This window comes from Rhamphochromis longiceps, linkage group LG7, assembly GCF_057381845.1.
Source record: "Rhamphochromis longiceps isolate RC_006_pf linkage group LG7, R_longiceps_female_GT1.1, whole genome shotgun sequence".
Lineage (NCBI taxonomy): Eukaryota > Metazoa > Chordata > Actinopteri > Cichliformes > Cichlidae > Rhamphochromis > Rhamphochromis longiceps.
The window spans coordinates 71,255,973-71,278,338 of record NC_140563.1 but is presented as its reverse complement, the minus strand read 5'-3'; the positions used below and the strand labels follow the sequence as shown (position 1 = coordinate 71,278,338).

Here is a 22,366-nt window from a genome sequence, read left to right as displayed (position 1 = left end):
ATCTGGTTCATGTTGTGAGTGCAGACGACCTCAGCGTCCAGCATGGCTCCACCTGAGGAACGCTAACAGGTGGTGCAGTAGAGCTCTTTGGTCTGCATCGCCTGCCTGATGTAACGAGGACACAGCTCCGTAATGCTGTAGCCTTACCCAGGCACTAGGGGTGCAACGATACTGGTATCGATATTGAACCGTTCGATACAGTGCTTTCGGTTCGGTACGCATATGTATCGAACAATACAACATTTGTAATTTATTTTATCAATTTTCCTTCTGACGATGCTGTCTGTGTTGAGCGCTCAGTGAATCTGCGTTCGACTACTCCGCCTAGGCTGCACTGTCCAGCGCAGATCCAATGAGTGCAGCACAAGCTAGCAAGACAGAAGTTAAGCTCCTTGCAACATGGACCTCCCCCACCCTCATTCAGATCTGGCGTTTGGAACTATTTTGGTTTTCATGTGACGTATGACCCTGAAGGTAAGCGAGTCATGGACTAAAGTAAAACAGTATGTTGGATGTGCCACGCAATGCTCAATTACATGGGTGGGAGCTAGTGCGTTAGCGCAGTTAACTCATTAACGTGTTGGCCGTCCAGCCCCACGCACGGGGCGATCCGCGGTAGCTCGTTAACGGAGATTTGCCGTGTTGTGGCGTTAACGTCATTTCAGATTAACGCTGACAGCACTAGTGGGAACACAACGAATATGACTGCACATTTACTCCGACATCATCCTCGTGCAAAGACAAGTGGAAGCAGACAAAAACAACAAGCACGCATGCTACAAACTTTACCCGAGTCATTTAGACAGCCGTTAGCACAGGATTCTCCTTATGGGGACCTGATATGTTTAATATGCTGCTGAGAATATAGCCCAGAAGAAGCGTATAGTAGAGCTTTTATTTTGGAAAGAGACATTTCTCTGTAATAAACTCTTTTCCAAAGATGAGAGATTTCTCCATTGGATTTATTTTTTTACTTTGTTGTTTCAGCAACATTAAATTTAAAAACTGCACGTTTGAGTTAAAATATTTATAATTTTAATAAATGACAAATTAAAAAGCATGAACATTTTTTTTGTATCGAAAAAATATCGAACCGTGACACCAAAGTATCGAACCGAACCGTGAATTTTGTGTATTGTTGCACCCCTACTAGGCACTGATGCCACAGGTGGCTGGGTGGAGTCCTGAGTGGTTCAGGGCCTCCACCTCCTGTAGACTCAATGATGTAGCAGCACACAGCCCTGAGGCCTGTCTGGGTCTAAAATCGCCTGCTGCTTGTAGTGAGGTGAAGTGGTGCAATACACCCTTTGCTCTTTAACGTGACGCATGTTGAAACTACAGGGTGCTGAAGGCGGACTACAAAAACTAAATCCTCTTCGATTTGTGGAGATGATATGAACGAGGCTGGCGTTGAGAGGAGGAGCGTCTGGGGTCGTATTCACCGACGTCAGCACAAACACTTCTTTGAATCCTGAGGCTCAGTTTGTCTGAAATCTGTGGTGTATGTGAGTCAAACACTCAGGATTTACCGAATACAATCAAACATCCTGCGCGTGTTGTGGTCGCTGCTGCTGGGACGGTTCAGCATACGGGGACACTGAGTCCGACTGCACCATGTTCACCTCCACCCACACACGCTGAACTTTGTCCTCATAAATATCAGCAGCTGTAGGTCTGCTTCCACCTTAAAATACGTTAAGGACTGAGTGCCATCTCTCTCTCTTATTGGAGCTGACCTGTCAGTAACCATGGAGACCACAGCTGGACACAGCATCGCAGCTCGTCACGGGAGGCCAGATTATTTACGATGATGCTCGCGCGGACGTTTTCGCTTTGTGTCACACGCAGAAGGAAAACACACCTGCAGGGCCAAGCTCCAATCAGAGAGCTGCGCCACTGCACAGTCAGAGTGGGAGGGGAGGTGGAGGGCAGCTGCTCTGCTTGCATCGATGTGAGGAAATGATTCGATTCATCTTCATAAATGTCACGCCTCCTCCCGTTTGCTCCAAATGTCACCTCAGCTGCTTTCATGCGACTGTCAGATATCTCCTGGCCTCCTCCTCCACCTCCCCCTCACCACCTCCCCCTCCTTGCCTCCTTAGATTGGAGAAGTTTGGTTTTAAAGGCGACGAGGAGGAGGAGGAAGATGAAGGTATCACCTGCAATCAGCTCATAAAGCCTCAGGAACAAAGCAGCCGCGGCTCCTCCCGATGCAGCTTTCATTTCCTGTGTGGCAGGAAATTGTCTCCGCACGCTGATAACCGCGGCTGCCATCATGGCCGTTTATCAGCCAACCATCAGCCGTCCATCACCTGCCCGCCCACAGGTTTAATAGAGGACTCCGCTCCTCTGTGCCCACAGCTGATGAAACCTCAAACTGAAGTTTAAGATCTGAAACGACCAATCAGAGCACGGCGCCATTCCAGACTCAAAGCTCATTAGGCCGAGAGCTGCAGATGTTTACAGTCGAACCAAACCACCCTCTCTGATGTCTGGCAGTCGGGGGGGCGGGGCCACAGCAGGATGTACAGGTGGGAATCATGTTTGATTTGTGGTCACATGACTTTCTGTGGGTGAAGGTCAGCTGTGTGACAGGATTTATGAACATAGGCAGGTATTTAAGGTGTGTGAGAGCAGGAAACACGCCCCTCACCTGCGGGAGTTGTATGGTCCGTCCAAGCCGGAGAGGGCGGAGCCGTGGAGCCTTTCTTACTCTTTATGTCCTACCTGTCACATGACACTCGACGTCAGCGGGAAATCGCTCAGGTGGGGTGACCAGGTGTGTCAGGGTGTTACGAGTTCAAATATTGAGGGTGAGCACAAAGACAACGATTGGTCCAGGAGAGTTAGGATGATTTAATGAACACATGCGTGGGGACATGAACACTGCACGCCGACAGCATCGATCTCCGCCCAACGATACACAAGCAGTTGTTTTCATAACATCAGGGTATTGTTTATGACGCCCCCTCACGCGTCAAACAGATACAACACATGCATACGTTTCAACACCACTAATGTTCTGTTGACGACTTTCGACACATTTAAAAGGACATCTTCTCCGTCTCGAGGCCAGGTGCTTCCTGTTAATAACTCTCGCTTATCTCCTGGAGCAAACTGTCCCTTAGGCAGACACAATTTTGCATCACAAGCTTTTGCAAACTATTATTTGAACTCTTACCTAAACATGAGTCTAACTACTGTGTGTGTGTGTCTCAACCTCCAAATGCACTCGGCCTCACCCCGCCCGTTGATGCTTCTGACCTTTTACCAGGCAGAAGCTCTCTGTCTCCTCTATTATCAGAAAACAAGGTCCTGACTCTGAAAACAGTATTTCTTATACCTCAGCAGTATCATGCATCATAAACAATATCATTCATTCACAATAAGCCAGCAGCCTAATGTAATGCAGTTTAACAAATGTAACTCAGGAGACTAATGCAAACTAAAACTACATAATAATTCACAGTCATTATTCAGGGGCATAACGTGGCATTAATATCACAATCTCACTGCTTTTAAACACGCAGGTCCCTGTGTGCGTGTGTGTGTGCTCCTTTAAACATCTTTGTGGGGACCAGTAATTGGGAGGACCAAATGGCGGTCCTCAGCTGTGGTTAGGTCATTGTTGGGGTCAGGCATTAGCTCCTATTGGTTAGAGTGAGACAGCAGGTAAAGTGTTACATCAGCTCAATGTCCTCAAGGAGATGTGAAAATGAGTGTGTGTTTGTGTTCAGGTGTGTCTCTGAGCTGCTATGTGTGCTCTAATGATGTCACTCTGCTGCCAAAGTCTCCGCCCACCTGGAGACTGCTGTGGGTGGAGCTTACCCCCCCTCCCCCTCCTGGGGGAGTATTTTTGAGGAGGCGGGTCGGCAGCGGCTCACAGCTCCAGCAGCATCAGCAGCAGTATCCTCCTCTTCGTCCTCCTGAGCGGCGGCAGAGCGACAGGCTGGAGTCCTGGTACTCGTACACTCACTGGTTCCCGATGGCGTCGGGCCACGTGATGAAGGACGATGGCGAACCCATCCCCAGGATGCAACCGGCTATGATGATGTTCTCCAGCAAGTACTGGTCGCGGCGCGGGCTGTCGCTGGACTCGGCCATGTTTGACCAGCAGCATCAGCGGCAGCGGCACACCGGCGGACAGATGGTGAGGAGTCTTCATCCTCCTCCTTTTAGACTAACTGGGTACTTTTACTCGAGTACTGTAGCTGAGAGCAGCTTCAGGACTTTATTGATTGCTGATCAGGAGAAGATAATAAGAAACTCTTTATTTCTCAAATTCTGCTCCAAAAATTCAAAGTCAAACTAATTATTTCTACTTTTAGCACTTTTTTACTTGAATTGGCTCATCACACAACCTTCTTGCTGAAGAGCCTTTGAGCAAGGCAGTAATCCCATCAGCTCAGAATATTCATCCAGGCAGCAGAAACAGATCAAACGATTTAAAAAGAACTGCCCAGAGCGATCAGATCAGTAACTGAAGATTCATCTCCACACTCTAGTTCGACCCTCTGCTTTATGGAGGAACAAATGTGCCAAAAGAAATCTACAGGAACTAATGAATCTGACATGAATTTATGTTACAGAGTTCTTTCTGTGATACTCGTTATTTACATTCACTTTAATTTATTTATTCCTTTTATTTCTGTTTTATCTCTGCACCATTCTCTCTATTTACATCTTTTTCTAATGGCAGGAAATCTGTCAAAGAAAAGCAGAAAAACAAATGCAAATACAATTTAAACCCTAGCATGAAACGGTCAGCCTAAAGTGATGTTTCTGGACTGTATTTAAGCAATATTTCTTCTTTTTCTCTGGGCCAACATGAAAAACCTGCAGTCAGGCTGATGGCTCTGCATCGTTTACATCACACGTTAAATATTCCCTCCATGCAGCTTTGCAGGCGGCATTTTCCTGCCAGTCGGCTCACAGGGATCGAAGTTCGTCCACGAAAAACAAAAACCGTCCACAATCCAGACACTGAAGAAGAGCGAAAGATAATGTCCAGGCTCAGCATGAGGTAAAGAGTAGACTCAGAGTACACACTCAGAGTTGTGTGTCCGTGCTCACTGTGGGGTCTTTGCTGTCAGAGTTCTGGGTAAGCAGCGTGTCGTCGGTTGCTAGGCTATGGGCTGTTTGTCCGAGCATCCGTCGGCAGCTCCACATCTTTATTTCATGACGCTAACAGCCGTCAGAGCAAGCTGCTTCACGCCGTTGCCACCGTGTGTTTGAACAGCAGTTCTGGGGAAATTTGTCGCCGTCTGCATCAGATAACGCTCCACGCCTTTATGAGGCCGGCCTATCAGAGCAAGCGATCATACTGATGGCGTTACTGAGAGGAAGTCACCCAACCAGAAACAGAACTGTGCTTTAGTTTACGCAGTGGAAACAAAAGCACGCAGGTAAAAAGGTTTAGGGTGGAGAAAAGGCTCCATCAGCTGATGAAGGTCAGGTGGCCAGCAGACACACTGGTACAGTTTAAATTCATTCACAGCAGCAGAAGCACCTCAGCCTGACTCCCGCTCAAACACTGCCCCCTGCTGGTGGGAGTCTGAGCTAAATCTGCACAGGACACAGACGACTCACCCTCCTCTGTCACTCCGACCCTCTGCATGTTCCCTTCACTGCATCCATGAACCTCCTCTGAGCTCTTCTCCTCCTGCCTGCAGCTTCTCCCTTCACCTTTCCTCCTCTGCACAGGCTCAGACCATCTCAGCCTCTCTGAGTCTGAGCCGTTCCCCTGATGACAGGATTCTGTCCACACTGCTCACTTCCAACAAACATCTGAGCATCTCCACATCTCCAAACCCCTGACACTCTTTCTCCACCCACTCCACCCTGCCTGCACGCTCCTCTTGGACCTGGAGGTGCTGCTTCCTGTCCCGTTGGACTGAGGGCTGACTCACTATCGCCCCCTCAGGTGCAGGGTGGCATTAAAATCCACAGGAAAGGTGAAGGGAGAAGCTGCAGGCAGGAGGAGAAGAGCTCAGAGGAGGTTCATGGGAGGGCCTAATGAGCAGGGGCGGATCTAGAAGGGTGGCATGGGGTGGCAAGTGCCACCCTAAAATGATCCCTTGCCACCCCAGTTTTGCATATGACAGTGTTGTTTATTAAAGTAAGACAGCATTAACAGTTTGAGCGTAGTTACAGTCAGCAGTGAATATAAATGCTAAAACTGAATATATTGCATAGTGTCCCCCCCCTGCACCAGTAACAAATGGTTCAGCCCATAGCAGGACCGGCTTTTTTCTTGTTTTCAGCAGCAAGCGATGCTCATGATCGTGCCAGAGCACATTTTGAACAACACCATGGGAATTTTGGATTTTACACAGGTGGGTGGATGTTACACTGTGGAAATGGAAGGAAGGTGAGTGTTATTAACCCTCTGTGGTCCACGGACACGCTGCACCTCCAGATCACATGACTGATGTAAGCTGACACAGCAACAAGCTGCAGCCACGCTGAGTCTCTGTTTCAGCCACATTGAAAGTTCGGACTTCAAAGTTTTTAAATTTTAATTACAGGCCAGTAAATCCAGAGTTATGATCATATATATCAGCCACGCTTCGTTCTAAATACTGTCGTCACGTGTGTGTTTTAAGCGTTTTGTAAGGACAGCACGAAAACAGGAAAGAAAGGAAAAAAGCCACCTCTTTCTTATTGGTGGAAAAATGCACCATGTCGACCAATTTTAAAAAAAGTCAACATGTGGGATTTGGTTGTTTAGGAAGAGGGAAAAGTTTGGGGAGTGACGGTAACAGGGCGAGCGAGACAGAGCGAGAGAGAGAGTTTAGATGTGGCAGATTTGTGACGTTTAGTGTGTTGTGTAGTCGTTCTGTTGTGTAGTCGTTTTGTTTAGTGTGTCAGTGAGGGCGCTAATGACTGTCAGAGGCACATTTGCAACGTAAACACTGTCACTAAGTAGAAAACCAGCGGAGTGATACACCTGCTGTTGTCGGGCCTGCAGGTTTGTCCCTGTGCTCTTCTGTCTTTTGGTGGACAAACTTGTTTTTACTGGCACACATCATTTGTGGGGCATCTTATTGCCACATCTGATTGTTCTCTCATTTTAGTTTTAGTAATATTTTTAAATGGTTGTAGAAAATGAAACAAACGGTGTATTGGCTGCATTTTTAGATAAATAGTTGTTTATGTTTATAAAATGTACGTTTTATATTTGCATTTCAAGTTATAAACATTTACCCAACATGTCTGTGTTTTTTTACAGTAAAAAAACAACTAAAGTCAGTTGAGCTGAATTTAGTTGTTTTTTGCCTGTAAAAAGGCAATTACAAGAAAATGGAACAAGATAGACCCACCATCACAGGACGAATGGATCAAAATTATAGATGAAATACAAACAATGGAAGAATTGACCTACAGAATAAGGACTCAGGAAGATCAATACCATAAAAAGTGGGAGAAATGGACTGAGTACATAAACCCAACAGGATAAAGACCAACACACTGATAATGAGAAATGATCAAACTGTAGAAACAAGGAGATCCAACATGGGTTTGTTTTGTTATCCTACCTGTTGTATTTATCTTTTTGTTGTTGTTGTTGTTTTGGTGTTTTGTTTTGTTGTTACCCCCCCCCCCCCCGTATAATGTTTAAAGAAAAACAATAAAAAGAAAGTAAAAAAAATAAATAAATAAATTCAGTTGAGCTGAAAAGAAAAAATGAAATGAAACAATCTGAGGGTGAAATACAAACGTAAACTCAAAGGAGTCACACATCGCCGGTTGTATTTCAGACCTCAGGGTTCATCCAACAAATCATGAAAAATGAGGTTTAGATGTTTGTTCATGACGGTGCAGATTTCTGACATTTTGTGTAATTTAAGCTGCAACAATGTGACTGTTTTCTAACAAAAACAGTGAAACTTAAGTTAGACTTGTGTTTGTAAATGAAGCGCCCCATGTTGTGTAGCTTTCTGGAGTTTATACTTATTGGGCTACATATTTATTTATCATACAGGCTATACAGTACATAGCATCAAAACTCACGTTTTATGTAACTAAAGTGTGTAATCATGTGGGCTACAGACAATAATTAAGTTATCGACTATATTTATATGAAAAACGTGCATACTTACTGCATTTGAATCATGTAACCACATGTAACCACCTGCATGAGTGTTTGGGGGGGGGAGGCTTTGATTTTGCCACCCCATTTGATTTCTTTGCCACCCTAAGAAAATTTCTCTAGATCCGCCCCTGCTAATGAGACCTCCATCGCATAGTCAGAGGCCTGATTGGTTGATGCTTCTAAACATCTGTTTTGGCTCTCGGCGAAGGCGGTCGCACTTTTCTCCTCTCCTCCTCCTCCTCTCCCTTAGCTTCCCTGCTTAGCCTCTTATGTCCTTGTCTAGTCTCGTGTTTTTTGTATTACTTTTCCCTGGAACACTCTCTCACAGTCTGTTCTCTAAAACCTAAAAGAGGAATTATGGATTTGATCAACTGGTCTCTGAATGCAATTGACACCCCTTCTCAACGAGAAGTCTGGGCTCGGGTGAGCCTGAGTGCTGAAGATATCTACCTATTCGGAACCATGATAACAGGGTTCTTGCTGATCGGAGCTGGCTTGGCCCTGACTTATGGAAGAATTAAGGAAGCGGAACCGGCTGTTCAAACCCCCACAAGGCTGCCCGCTGGGATTGGAACGATGGGACGAGGCGTGAGTTTTTCAAAATGGGCTCATTGAGTGCAGCATGGATAAGATCTTGGAGAACGCACGGCTGCCATGAATACTCAGAACAAGACCTCTGAGTGAAAAACTGGATTACATCTGGAGGGGCTCGCTCGAATAACACCTTTGAGCGCAAATTGGATCACATCTTGGGGAAGTGCACTGCAGTCGTGAGTTCTCAGAACCTGCTCTTTGAGCAAAAGAATGACAACATCATGGAGCGTAAGTAACATCATAGAGCCTCCCCATGATGGTATCAAACTTCTGTTCCGTGGTGTTATCATTCTTGTGATTCTGAGACCCCACAACTGCAGTGAGCCGTTCTGCGATGTGATCCAACTTTCGCTCAAGGGTCTCATTTTGAGCAGGCCTCTCTTTGATGTATCCCAATATATGCTCAATGGTGTTATTGAGTCTTCACGGCAGCTGTAAGCGTCTCCAAGGTGTTAGCCATGCTGCGTTCGTTGTGAGAGGTCGCGCCTCGTCCCATCGCTTCGATTCCAGCGAGCAGCCTTGGGGGGGGGGGGGGGGGGGGTTTGAACAGCTGGTTCTGCTCTCATAATTCTCCGATAAGCCAGGGCCAAGCCAGCTCAGATCAGCAAGAACCCTGTTATCATGGTTCCGAATAGGTAGATATCTTCAGCGTCCTCGATCGACAGTCCCGCCAGGCACATGATCCTCCGATTCTGCCACCCGTCCATCGTGTATCCGGCAGGGAAAGTCCCTCCAGGGCACTCGGGCTCTCCCGAGCCCAGACTTCTCGTTGAGAAAAGGGTGTCAATAGCATTCAGAGACCAGTTGATCAAATCCATAATTCCTCTTTTAGGTTTTAGAGAACGACAGTGAGAGACTGTTCCAGGGAAAGTAATGCACACGAGACAAGACAAGGACACAAGAGGCTAAGCAGGGAAGATAAGGGGAAGGAGGAGAGGAGAAAAGTGCGACCACCTTCGCCAAGAGATAAGCACGCACTCATCCCCCTCCCTTTCCAAACGCCTTCGATGCTTGTTTCCTGCGGGGGAACACGGCGGGTCTGTGTGCCGCGCTGGAATGGTAGCGCTGTGCAGGGCGGCTGCTGTGTTCGCTTCAGATTACTCCTCACCCCCCACCCAATCCTGTGGCTTGTCATGTCTTTCACAGAGTTGTACTGTGGACATTTATGTGCTTTTTGTGCAGAGGAGTTTTTTTGTTTCCTGTTCTTGTGCTGTCCTACCATGGAAGCACAGCATGAGTAGAGGTCTCTTTTTTTCCTCTTGTACTTTCCCATTGTAGTGTATATTTCAGTGTTTTTCTGTAACGCTACCGATCTCCGACTTGTATCCCCATGTGATGTCTTTGTTGTGTGTGTAAGCTTGGGGGGGGGGGCGGTCCCATTTCACTGCAGGGCAACCTTCATGTGGCGAATAAAGCTTTGATTGATTGATTGAAACGCTTCATTTTGTCACAATAACCTCACGTTTTTTGTCATGTTTGTGTTGTTGCTGTCAGTCGAGGCGTCCGTCCTTCTGTCCCATCAACGAGAAGCCGGACAAAGAGGGCACAGAGGATTCTGGGAAAACGGCAGTGGTGTTTTCTCTGAAGAACGAGGTCGGCTGTCTGGTCAAAGCTCTCAGACTGTTTCAGGTCAGGAAGCCCTCAAAAACAGATCACGCCTGAACCTCTGCCCCACCTCCATCTTCACCCTCTCTGTCCTCGCGTCCTCCTGCAGGAGAAGCATGTGAACCTGAACCACATCGAGTCTCGGATGTCGAAGCGAGTTCCTAACGAGGTGGAGATCTTTGCAGACTGCAGCTGCAGCAAGAAAGAGTTCAACGAGCTGCTGGAGCATCTCAAAGACCACGTCAACATCGTGTCCTTCAATACGCCAGCACATGTGTGGTGTGCTGAAGCAGGTATGAGCGCGCTCAGGCGCACACCTGGATTTCTGGAGGCTTTCTGCTTTTGTCTTAACAGCTACTGCTTTAGTTTTAGTCAACTAAATGTGATGCGATTACAGCAGACGTAATCTGAAGTTGATTCAGTGACTCAAATCTAAAATGTAAAATTTGTGTTTTGAGCGGTGAGTGATTCTCCACGATGTTTACAAAGACCGCGTCTCTTCTTCTCTCCCTCTTCTGTTACGTTTTCATGGGAGTGGGCTGAACCGCCCCTCCCTCGTTGTTTATCAGGAGCAGATGGAACGCTGCACAATGAGGTCACTTCCGATTGGATCACTTCACACTCACCCCACCTTTTCTGTAGTACCTGATTAGTTCTGATTGGATCTCTTCATCTTGTTTTGACTAAAGTGGCCAGTTTCTAGCCACGTGCATAAAACGGCAAAGGTGGAGGAGAAGAGAAGTCGTAGGTGTTCACGTGCCGTGGAGCGATATTTAAATGACCACGCCTGTTTTACCACTGGAGAAGGCGTCCCCTTCACCAAAGAAACAAAAACAGGAAGGAAAGTCTTCGACATCTAAGCAAAATCATATTGTCTTCCTCCGCAGCTCAAGTTCATCTCCTGAGCTGAAGTCAGGGAGCTAATACATGAAAACATGCATAAACTCGCTCATTCATTCCTGATATTGTCACATTTTGCCAGTTAGTGTCCTAAAAATCACACTTTTCCCCTGATAAACAGTTTTGACATTTTCACATTGTAAAAGAGCAGCTAACACAGGCTAACAGAGGATAAAAAAGCAGCCAACACAAGCTACTGCAGCTAACAGAGGCTAACAAAGCAGCCAACACAAGCTAAAAGCAGCTAAAACTGTAGCTAACAGAGGCTAACAGAGGCTAACAAAGCAGCCAACACAAGCTAAAAGCAGCTAAAACTGCAGCTAACAGAGGTTAACAGAGGCTAACAAAGCAGCCAACACAAGCTAAAAGCAGCTAAAACTGCAGCTAACAGAGGCTAACAGAGGCTGAAAAAGCAACCAACACAAGCTAAAAGCAGCTAAAACTGCAGCTAACAGAGGCTAACAGAGGCTAAAAAAGCAGACAACACAAGCTAAAAGCAGCTAAAACTGCAGCTAACAGAGGCTAAAAAAGCAGCCAACACAAGCTAAAAGCAGCTAAAACTGCAGCTAACACAGGCTAACAGAGGCTAAAAAAGCAGACAACACAAGCTAAAAGCAGCTAAAACTGCAGCTAACACAGGCTAACAGAGGCTAAAAAAAAGCCAACACAAGCTAAAAGCAGCTAAAACTGCAGCTAACACAGGCTAACAGAGGCTAAAAAAAGCCAACACAAGCTAAAAGCAGCTAAAACTGCAGCTAACACAGGCTAACAGAGGCTAACAAAGCAGCCAACACAAGCTAAAAGCAGCTAAAACTGCAGCTAACAGAGGCTAACAGACACTAACAGCAGGTAGTGGACAACACTGTGAAATGAAAAGCTATCATACAGAATGTAAAGGTTTGACAGGCCGCAGTGTTTAAGCGTTGTGAGACTTCTCTGTGTTCTTCTCAGATGAAGACGAGGTTCCCTGGTTTCCCATGAAGATCTCCGAGTTGGATCAGTGCTCTCACAGAGTGCTGATGTACGGGTCCGAGCTGGACGCCGACCATCCCGTGAGTCGTTTCAGTTCAACTTTATTTATAAAGAACAGCTCACAGATGCCTGCAACGTGAGTTCATCTTGCATTCGAGACAAAGAGGGGGCCAGACTGCAGTGTTTAGGGCCTTTGTGTGCAGGTCAGGGTGTTAAGTTTCTCCTTCGGGTCTTCGGGCTCATCTCTGAGTTCACCTCTGGACCTCCTATAGCTGTTTTCATTCAAGAGGAAAACTTTAACTGAGTCTGCAGCTGTCCAGCCTGTAGGTGGCATAGATCAGGAAGTGAGACCTGCAGAATGAGTTCCTCCCCACAGGTTGAGGTGCTGAGTTCAATGTGCTGCTCATCTGCCCCCTCACGTGGAAGAGGCGGGGCTTTTTACACACACCTGCCCGCTCTTCGATCCACACAAAATAAATTCGTCTTTGGGGCTTCGACACACTGGAGGAGGTCCAGCTAACGTGTCAGAATTCAGCCTTTCTTGGTGGGACGTACGAGTGGCAGCAAAGCTGCGAGCAGCCCATAGGTGCACGCAGAGGTGGCAGAAAGCTGGGCATGATGGGATATCTGTACTCTGACTGTGTGTCCTCTTCCTTCCTGTCAGGGGTTTAAAGATAATGTTTATCGCCAGCGCAGGAAGTACTTTGTGGAAGTGGCCATGAATTATAAGTTGTAAGTATGTTCGTCCGTTCGTCGTGTTTTCTCGTGTTTCACCTCTCACGTGTTTCACGTCTCGCGTGCCCCTCCCCCCACAGCGGGCAGCCCATCCCTCGTATCGAGTACACGGAGGAGGAGGTGAAGACGTGGGGCGTGGTGTTCAGAGAGCTGACCAAACTGTATCCGACTCACGCCTGCAAAGAGTACCTGAAGAACCTGCCGCTGCTCACTGAGCACTGTGGCTATAGAGAGGACAACATCCCGCAGCTGGAGGACGTCTCACTATTCCTCAGAGGTACGTCTCTCTGAACACGTTCACCTGGACTCAGGTGACCCATGAGTCACATTACAGATTCCAGAAGTTCTGCTGAAACATGAAGCGCTGTTGGTGGCTGCCCCGCCTCTTTGATGACATAATCCCTCCACGGTGATGTTTTTTGATGGATGAGAACGGGCCAGAGCTGAACAGGATGATGACCTCACTTCCTGTGTGGCTTCCTGTGTGTTTCAGAGCGCTCTGGCTTCACCGTTCGCCCGGTGGCAGGTTATCTGTCTCCCAGAGACTTCCTGGCTGGTTTGGCCTACAGAGTCTTCAACTGCACTCAGTACATCCGGCACAGCACCGACCCGCTCTACACCCCCGAGCCGTGAGTACCTCCACCTCACATCCACCTTTCATCCATCTCTAGTTTGATGAGTTTGATGATTTCCAGCTCAGCATCACGCAGACAAAGAGGTGAAATCCACTCTGTGTATTCAGTAGTTGTAGTGATCCATCTTTCCTCCTCCTCCTCCTCTCAGAGATACGTGTCACGAGCTGCTGGGTCACGTCCCCCTACTGGCTGATCCAAAGTTTGCCCAGTTCTCTCAGGAGATCGGTCTGGCCTCCCTGGGAGCGTCTGACGAGGACGTTCAGAAACTCGCCACAGTGAGTTTCATCATCATGGTAACGCTGCAGAGGTTCGAATCCAGCTGTGGGAGGTTTACGGAAGACTTAGGATAAAAGAAATTGAAATAAGCCAGTAAAATAATAAATAAATATCTCTTTAAGAGTAATGGTACTAAAAATAGCAGCTGTATGAGATTAAATATTTTACACCCTATTACACGTTAATTATATTAATTTCGAAAATTATTTCTTCATGTTTTGTTTGAGAACGATGAGAGTCCTATTCTCACCTTATGTAATGATGAAGTGTCACCTGATGGTGGCGCTAGAAGAACATGTTTCATCACCAACATGTTTTAACTTTACAGCATCACTTTAAAGTGGATCTGTTCTGTTAGAGTAACAGAGTAAAAGTACTCAGTTACTTTGAAGCCCTGTAACTCAGTACAAAACAGAATCAACAACGCAAAGACATGCGCTCTAGAGACTCAGTTTCACACAGTTTTTTATAGTCATACATCTCCATGACATCACAGAGATGGGACAGAAGCCCCACCCAGCTGCTGCTCAGAGCTTCTGTTTGTGAGGGTTAGCGTGGTTACACCCCCTGTGGTGCAAAATGATATTACATGAAAGCACAGGCCATCTGAACAGCTGATGTCTCTAACACAGAGGTTTGGACATGATGCCATAGAAACCAGTTTTTAAAGGAACCAATCAGTGATCAATCAGTGATGGAGCCTCGTGTGTTTCAGTGTTATTTCTTCACCATCGAGTTCGGACTGTGCAAACAGGACGGTCAGCTGAGAGCTTATGGAGCCGGTTTACTGTCGTCTATTGGAGAGTTGAGGGTAACACACACAATGCACATACGCGCACGCACACACAGACGCACACACGCACGGTGGAAGTGATGTTTGTCTGCTGATGTTTTTCCCAGCATGCCCTGTCTGAAAAGGCATGTGTAAAGATGTTTGACCCGAAGACGACCTGCAACCAGGAGTGTCTCATCACCACCTTCCAAGAGGTTTACTTCGTGTCGGAGAGCTTCGAGGAGGCCAAGGAGAAGATGAGGTAAGCAGCGAGTAGTCACTGAACGCATCGTGAATGTTTTAAAGTCTGAACAGGAACTAAACTCCTGCCTGGACCGAGCCCGCCGTGACTTCCTGTGCGTGCGTGCTTCCTTTCCCGCAGAGAGTTTGCAAAGACGATAAAGCGCCCGTTCTCGGTGTACTACAACCCGTACACTCAGAGCGTCGACCTGCTCAAAGACACCCGCAGCATCGAGGACGTGGTGCAGGACCTGCGCAGCGACCTCACCACTGTGTGCGACGCCCTGGGGAAGATGAACACCTATATGGGCATCTGAAGCTGGGGACGCACCACCAAGCTTCTGCAGAACATCAGCCGCCATCACGCGTCCATCTACGCCTCTGAGTCCAATGTAGCAACCACAGGAAGTTATTAGCTATCATACCGGCTCATAGTCTGTATCACAGCGCCACGAATCCATCAATGACGACTTACTGACCAGGTCAAAGGTCACCGAGACCATGCCCAAGCATCTGCAGGTGTTTCCTCATGAAGGCAGATCCAGGACGAGGAACGCTCCCTGTAAGGCTTCCCACGCCGATCCAAAGCTGCGTTCACACGAACCACAGAGCAAAGTTTCACCTCGCTGTGTGCAGCATTCACGTCCCCGTGTTGCTCCGTTTGACTGCCTGCAAAGAGTCAAAGGCCTGTTTTTGACACTTTCAAGCCGTCTACGTTCGTCTGAATCCCGTCTCTTTCGCTGCATTTCGGGCTGAACTGCTGAAAAGCATGGCGGCGGTTAGCTCAGTACGATCAGCTCATCAGAGCAAGATGTCGTGAGTAAGAAGGATGTCCAATAAGACCCTCGCACATTGACTCACCTCTTTCAAAACCCCCTTCAGCCAACCGCCATCCATCGTAGAAATGAACTTTTGGTAAATTTTTGCCTCGACAACTTGTTTCTCCTTTACTTTGGCGCCAAACTGCACAGGCAACCATGGCACTCTCTCAGCTGTGTGATGGATCCACAGTTTGGCTCAAAGTGAACAAGAAGCGAAATCGTGCGACTCCCGCCTCATTCGCGTTGCGATTCCTCTGGCGTCCGTCTGAGCTCTCGCCATACTTCCTGCCAGCAGGATCGGGTGAATACATTGTTTATTGGATCAAAACGCATTCGCCTCTCTTCTTGTTGTCTCGTTTTCGATGTCACAGCGTGAAAGCTTCCCTTCGTGCTTGGTGTGAACGCTCCGTCTGAAGGTCCTCCCCTCTGATGAGCTTTGAGGTCTCGTGACTATAGAGCATCAGTGAGTCATGTGATCTGACTGAGGGTTTGTGTGATTTGTGGACTGAACAGGCGGCGCTCTCAGCTGATTGGCCGCGGCTGACTGAACTTCCTGTGCTCCTGTGTTGCTTCTGTACACGCCTGTAAATGATGGACCATTAAAGCTCCCGAGTGTCGCAGGTCTCTGTGTCTTCATTTTTACCTGCAGTGAGAGCATCATGCCTGCACGAGCAGAGGGCGTCCGACGGGTGGGGCTACCTGTGGTTTTAGTCCAAGGTTACAGTCTGCTGAAGTCCTCTGACACTCACCCCCACCATGGTACAAACTCAGTGTGTCATCCAGATGTTTGTGGGTGGGGAACAGCTGGGGGCTTTAGGGTGTTCGAGAGATGTTTGACTTTTAACCGAGACTCAAAGTCATTCCATCAGAATTGGCTTTTCAGTGAGTTTGTGTCGGTGGGACGTGATCCTGTTTCCAGGCTTCATGGCCCCATGCCCAGCTTTAAGCCAGGTTTGAATCTGCTGCTCGTAGAAAGGAGAAGTGCCCTCTCTCTTTTAACCATGTTCAGACAGAGTGCAGGACGAAGGAGATGAGATGTGGAAGTACTTCAACTTTGTTACTGGGAACTTATGAAGAAGAGAATAAACATGAAACTAAGGTTAGACAGCAGGAATATGAGGAACAACACGACAAAGGATGCAGACAAAGGGTTTAAATTCACAAAAGCGAATGGGCAAAGTGGAGACACCTGGGGAACACAAGTGAACTGAATGTGACTAATGAAGCAGAACTGCACACGACACAAAGAAGTATCAAAATAAAACAGGAACTAACAGAACAGGTGACACTTCAATACCAACAGAAAGGTAAACCAACACAGGGACCAGACTGACGACTAAACACAGATAAGACATGAAGTAAATGTACACAACCTACAACTAAACACTGGGTGATGGTTACACTGAGAAAGAAAGCACATGATGACAAGCCTCAGAGTTGATAATAAAGGGGAGATGCTCACAAATAGTAGGTGCTACGACCTGAAAGGTGAGTACGAGGTGCGACCTGTAATGAGTGACCTGAAGAGCTGAGACGGCGAGGACATGTCTGCAAAATACGGCGGCGCACGATTGTGCACAGCGCCAAAAGTTTAGGCCGAGTTTTTAAAAGTGATGAAGAGCAAGCAAAACGTGCGACCTCCTACAGCAGCAGCATTTCAAACTGGATTTAAAGACGTAGCCTGGAACACATCCAGCTGAAACTCATCAGAACCAACATAATAAAACTTTTACTGTCAGTGACGTGGCTAAAAGAGCCTGACACAGGTGTTTACTTCCTGCTCTGTTAGATCCTCTGATGAGCCCAGAAAAAAGTCCCTCCCTGGCTCTTCGGACTAATAATTCCTACTTAGTGATTTTCCTTCTTTTACCGAGTCACCTCCTTTCAGCTTCTGCATGCAGTAGCGGTTTTAGATACGGGCGACACGGGCGGTTGCCCGGGCGGCATCGTGGTGGGGGGCGGCATCACGGGCATCGGCAAAAAAAAAAAAAAAATGCTCATGCTGCCCCAACATCAGCCAGCGCATACTGGGAATGTCACAGGCACTGATCGGTTTTCTATCGCCCATTTGCTGGGAGTAAGGGCGCCCTCCGTTTGCGAGGTGCGCCTGCTGCTTGCGCCACAGGGAGGAGATCGGCGGGGAGCAGCATCTAATAACCAACTCGCAAAATAAAACAAAATAAAAACAAACCAACAAACACGAAAACACCAGACATCCTGATACAGACGTATAATCTGCACCGATGTTTTTTCGAAATTCTGTACGTGAAAAGTGAGCGCGAGAGCCCTCGGTGCGCGTGCTCGCTGCTGAAGTCAAAGTAAACTTTATTGTCATCTCCGCTACAGACAGTCCAGCATATAGAGACGAGACGACGAGGCTCCAGCTACAGCAGTGCAAGGAAACAAAGAGGAGTAAGAAAATAAATATACACTTTAGGACTCGGGGTAAAGGATCAATAACAATTTAAAATTTACAGTTTGATGATTTAAAGTGTCACACAACCTGTGGAAAGGGGAGGGGCCCTGCTGCTTCCAAATAAAGCACATTTCATTCATAATGATGTAAATCCAAGCCCATCATGGATTCATGATCTGAATCCTGGGTTGTGTGAAATCCCAGAAATGCACCTTAGACAAAGGGAGTCTGTGAACTAAGGTGTCGGTGTGTTAGGGTCTCTTAGATCATGTTGTGATCCTCGGGTTGGGGGATTTGTGTTCATGCTGGAGTGCAAAATTAAAACCAAGATGGACAAGAAAAGTTCAAAGCCATCAGGAGCTCAGTTTAGAAAAAAGAGAAAAGAAGAGGAGGAGAAACGAGCAACAGATGCAGGTAAGCAGATGTATGATTGGATAATGGCAGGTCATCCTGAACCAATCAGAATCAGAACACTTTATTAATCCCTGAGGAAAATATGTGAGTTACAGTTGCTCCAAGAAGAAATGGTAAAAATAGCAACAGTAACAGACTAAACTCCAAACAATACATTATGTTAAAGATTTTAATAGTAATCAGTCATTGTCAGTTGTTGATTTGTCCTGTTCTCATTGTATGACGAATTATGATGGCTGTTTGGTAGCTGTTTGCATACTATGCATACTCTCTCTCTCTCCATATGTGTGTGTGTGTACAACAGTTTTATGTTAATGTACAATCCTTAATATGTTTTGCCTGTGTGTGTGTGTGTGTGTGTGTGTGTGTGTGTGTGTGTGTGGGGGGGGGGGGGGCAGAGGGAGTGCTTGCCCAGCGCTCCAAACAGGCTAGGACCGCCAATGTCTGCAGCGTCACGGTTTAAACTGGGACGTTTCCTTTAAACCGACCCCCTTCCACACGGTTTGGTCTCATGAAAGAGGTGAAAGGGTTTTAAAGAGGTAGATGTGACTCATAAACACTTAAAAGTAAAGAGACAACCCTCTGAAGGATCATTAACAAATAACAGAAACTAAAGACATGTTTTTGTTGGTAAAATAAAGAAATCAGGTGGTTGACTTTTAGTTTCAGTGGACTGTGACGACAGACTGAAACGTTCACGATGTGTCACAGTCAGGCTACGGCACAGAAACACCTCTTCTGTGGAACCAGCTTCCAGTTTGGATTCGGGAGACAGACACTATCTCTACTTTCAAGATTAGGCTTCAAACTTTCCTTTTTGCTAAAGCATATAGTTAGGGCTGGACCAGGTGACCCTGAATCCTCCCTTAGTTATGCTGCAATAGACGTAGGCTGCCGGGAGATTCCCATGATGCATTGAGTTTTTCCTTTCCAGTCACCTTTCTCACTCACTATGTGTTAACAGACCTCTCTGCACTGAATCATATCTGTTATTAACCTCTGTCTCTCTTCCACAGCATGTCTTTATCCTGTCTTCCTTCTCTCACCCCAACCAATCACAGCAGATGGCCCCGCCCCTCCCTGAGCCTGGTTCTGCCGGAGGTTTCTTCCTGTTAAAAGGGAGTTTTTCCTTCCCACTGTCGCCAAAGTGCTTGCTCATAGGGGGTCATATGATTGTTGGGGTTTCTCTGTATGTGTTATTGTGGGGTCTGGTTACAATATAAAGCACCTCGAGGTGACTGTTGTTGTGATTTGTATAAATAAAGTTGAATTGAACTGAATGAAGTCAGCACTCATAGACTCCTGTGTTAAGATCAACATGTTTACAGTCTGATACACAAACCGTTTGGTCTCTGTAGCTGATTGAAAGTTTGCATTGTTAGGGGCGTGGCCTCTTTGACTGACAGGTGGATGGTGACACAGGTGGCTGTAGCTGCTTGGCTGAGCTCTGCACCGCGTTTGTGCTGTTGGAGCCTTTTGGAGCATTTGTAATGACATCGTGTGACCAGTAACATGGCTGCTGCGAGGTCACTGACCGTCCAGGAAGGCGGAGCGAGAGTTTGATGGGTGTAAGAACTTCTCAGTTTACAAAGACTGTCAGTGACACTCAGTCAGCATGTGTGTTTTTCAAAAGTTTATTTTAAAAAATTCTACTTTTACAAAACAAATATGGCTCAAATACTTGAACTTTGACAGCGTGGTGACCTCCACCTGGAGATTCCTCTGAGGTTCGTGCGGCTCAGTCGATGCTGAAAGCTTCAGCCTGGACAGAGACAACATACCCAGAAATCGTTTTCATTTCACAGAAATCGCTTCAACATCAGTGAAAGTTAACAGTTCACGTTCTAACACATCTTCATGCTCACCCAGCCTCTGTGCTGCTCCACCCAAGCCGAGTGGTTCTCCTGAATGTACCGCTCTCCAAAGCTCAGCACCCTCCTCTGGTGGACCAGACTCGTGGCTGACAGCCTGCTGGTCACTTCGAAGACCAGAGCGATCTTCTGCCTCTGAATGTGAACCTCAGAGGGTGCCGCCCGCTCCGCCGGGTGGACCAGGCTCTGCACGCTGGAGGTGAGCTCCTTGAACATGTCATAGTCCAGGTCTCTGAGCTGCTGCTGGAGGTCCAGGTTCTGTTTGATCTGACAGAAATACACCGGTGTTCAGTACTGAGCTGCCTACCTGCCGCAGCCATCTACGCGTCTGATTCACCTTCCTGTCGATGTCGTCTCCCTCCGCTCTGATCAGCTCTACCAGCCTCTGGACGATGTCTGCGGCACAGCGAGACGCCTCGTTAGAACAGGCAGAGTAAAAGGACTCCGACATTCTCACCTTCACACAAGCGTCCTGCTGCCGCTTTGGACACTCACCATCCGTGTGCGCTGAGGTACTGAGCGTCCTGTTGTGCACCTCATCACAGGTGGAAGACTCACCTGAGAAACAAACTGAGCGGTCGGCGTGATGAGTCTGAGCCTCGACACGGACAGGACGTCAGAGAAACACCTGTTCACTCACCTTCTCCATCAAGTACAACCTCCAGAGACTTCTGGAAACTTGCACTGGGAGCTGGACCCTGAGGAAAGATAACTGACCAGAGAGCACACAGGTGAGCACACAGGTGAGCACATCAGAAGACCCACAGAGAATCTTTCCCGTGTTGGTGAGCAGAGGAAGGAGGAAGCACCAGCTGCGTGCTCACAGTTCAAACCAACCTGGGACGTTTCCTTTCACACGGCGGGCAGCAATCGTCCTCACTGCCATCTCAGGTGAGCGCTGTTTTGACCTCTTGCTGCAGTACTTTTCCAGCAGCTGGAACACCTCGCTGGTTTCCGTGGCATCTTCAGCTCGCTGGCTTGTCATTTTCAGCTGCTGAGAGTCAGAGCAGAAACCAGAGCTTACCAGAATATTTGAACGTCTGTATTTAAAATGAAATGAAGAAACAGAGACCTCCACCACGCTCGCTCTGTGCAGCATTCACAAATAAAGGAGCAGGAAGAGTCGGTCAGATAATAACTATTTACAGAAAAGTGGACATCAGTGTCTGAGCCTGTTTGGTGCAAGTGGGCACGGTGAGCACGCCATCAGCTGCCTGCTGTCAAAACCGATGCATGTTCTACTGCATTTTACTGTATTCTACTGAACTTCCTCTCCTAAATGCTGTACCAACTCAAACACAATAAACAGTTATCAGGTTTATGGGGCAGTTACTTTTGCACACAGGCAGGTAGGTTTGATCACTTTGTTCCCTTAATGAATAAATCATCCTTTAATTTCGGCATCTCTCTGGTGATGCCGGGTTAGGGCAGTGCGACCTGCTTCCTTTTACAGCCACTGTGTTTCCATCACCTCTCCACCGTGTCCTCCCACGCGGTTATTAAATGGTAAATGGCCTGTATTTATATAGTGCTTTACTAGTCCCTAAGGACCCCAAAGTGCTTTACACAACCTGTCATCCACACATCCACACACTGGTGATGGCAGCTACATTGTAGCCACAGCCACCCTGGGGCGCACTGACACAGGCGAGGCTGCCGGACACTGGCGCCACCGGGCCCTCTGACCACCACCAGTAGGCAACGGGTGAAGTGTCTTGCCCAAGGACACAACGACCGAGACTGTCCAAGCCGGGGCTCGAACCGGCAACCTTCCGATTACAAGGCGACCTCCCAACTCTTGAGCCACGATCGCCCTTAAGAGCGAGGAATAACGGCTCGGGCTGCCGTGATGTTGGCACCTGACTCACCGTGTCCAGGACACCTGCGGAGGAGGAAGAGCGAACCTGTCGGATCAGCTGATCCTGGAGCTGCGACGCGAGCGAGAACACTTTTACTTTCACTTTGACGGAGAAACAGCTGATCAGCGTCACAGCGCAGAAGAACCGAGTCTGCGCAGGTG

General features: G+C 47.5%; 2 protein-coding genes and 1 long non-coding RNA gene across 3 annotated transcripts in view; 1 reads left to right on the top strand and 2 right to left on the bottom strand.

Annotated features, from left to right (window-relative positions):
- Window positions 1-129: 129 nt before the first annotated feature.
- Window positions 130-16,267, top strand: LOC146666983 (tryptophan 5-hydroxylase 2-like). Its single transcript, XM_085415141.1, has 11 exons — window positions 130-4,150; window positions 10,184-10,318; window positions 10,404-10,587; window positions 12,146-12,246; window positions 12,831-12,898; window positions 12,982-13,178; window positions 13,395-13,530; window positions 13,685-13,811; window positions 14,528-14,623; window positions 14,713-14,846; window positions 14,967-16,267. The coding sequence occupies exons 1-11, from the start codon at window positions 3,716-3,718 to the stop codon at window positions 15,139-15,141; spliced, it is 1,788 nt and encodes a 595-aa protein (XP_085271267.1). The 5' UTR covers window positions 130-3,715; the 3' UTR covers window positions 15,142-16,267.
- LOC146666980 (uncharacterized) overlaps window positions 7,579-22,366 on the bottom strand; it is a 31,607-nt gene continuing 16,819 nt past the window's right edge. The window contains exon 2 of the long non-coding RNA XR_014912834.1: window positions 7,579-7,762. This is a non-coding gene — a long non-coding RNA (uncharacterized LOC146666980). The remainder of the gene's footprint in view (window positions 7,763-22,366) is intronic.
- Window positions 20,214-21,331, bottom strand: LOC146666982 (apoptosis facilitator Bcl-2-like protein 14). The gene is made up of 6 exons (XM_085411465.1): window positions 21,184-21,331; window positions 20,987-21,058; window positions 20,842-20,916; window positions 20,684-20,742; window positions 20,341-20,613; window positions 20,214-20,237 (listed from the first exon to the last, which is right to left on the bottom strand). Exons 1-6 carry the CDS (start codon window positions 21,329-21,331, stop codon window positions 20,214-20,216), a joined length of 651 nt encoding a protein of 216 aa, XP_085267591.1.

What these genes read in the sequence shown, in the direction of transcription:
- LOC146666982 (XM_085411465.1), bottom strand. Translation starts at nt 21,331, where the DNA reads ATGACAAGCCAGCGAGCTGAAGATGCCACGGAAACCAGCGAGGTGTTC. An exon ending in GGTTGTACTTGATGGAGAAG is followed by an intron (nt 20,917 to 20,986) that starts GTGAGTGAACAG and finishes CCGACCGCTCAG; the next exon opens with TTTGTTTCTCAGGTGAGTCT. An exon ending in GAGACGACATCGACAGGAAG is followed by an intron (nt 20,614 to 20,683) that starts GTGAATCAGACG and finishes TATTTCTGTCAG; the next exon opens with ATCAAACAGAACCTGGACCT.
- LOC146666983 (XM_085415141.1), top strand. Translation starts at nt 3,716, where the DNA reads ATGAGTGTGTGTTTGTGTTCAGGTGTGTCTCTGAGCTGCTATGTGTGC. An exon ending in TGTGTGGTGTGCTGAAGCAG is followed by an intron (nt 10,588 to 12,145) that starts GTATGAGCGCGC and finishes TGTTCTTCTCAG; the next exon opens with ATGAAGACGAGGTTCCCTGG. An exon ending in CGTCTATTGGAGAGTTGAGG is followed by an intron (nt 14,624 to 14,712) that starts GTAACACACACA and finishes TGTTTTTCCCAG; the next exon opens with CATGCCCTGTCTGAAAAGGC.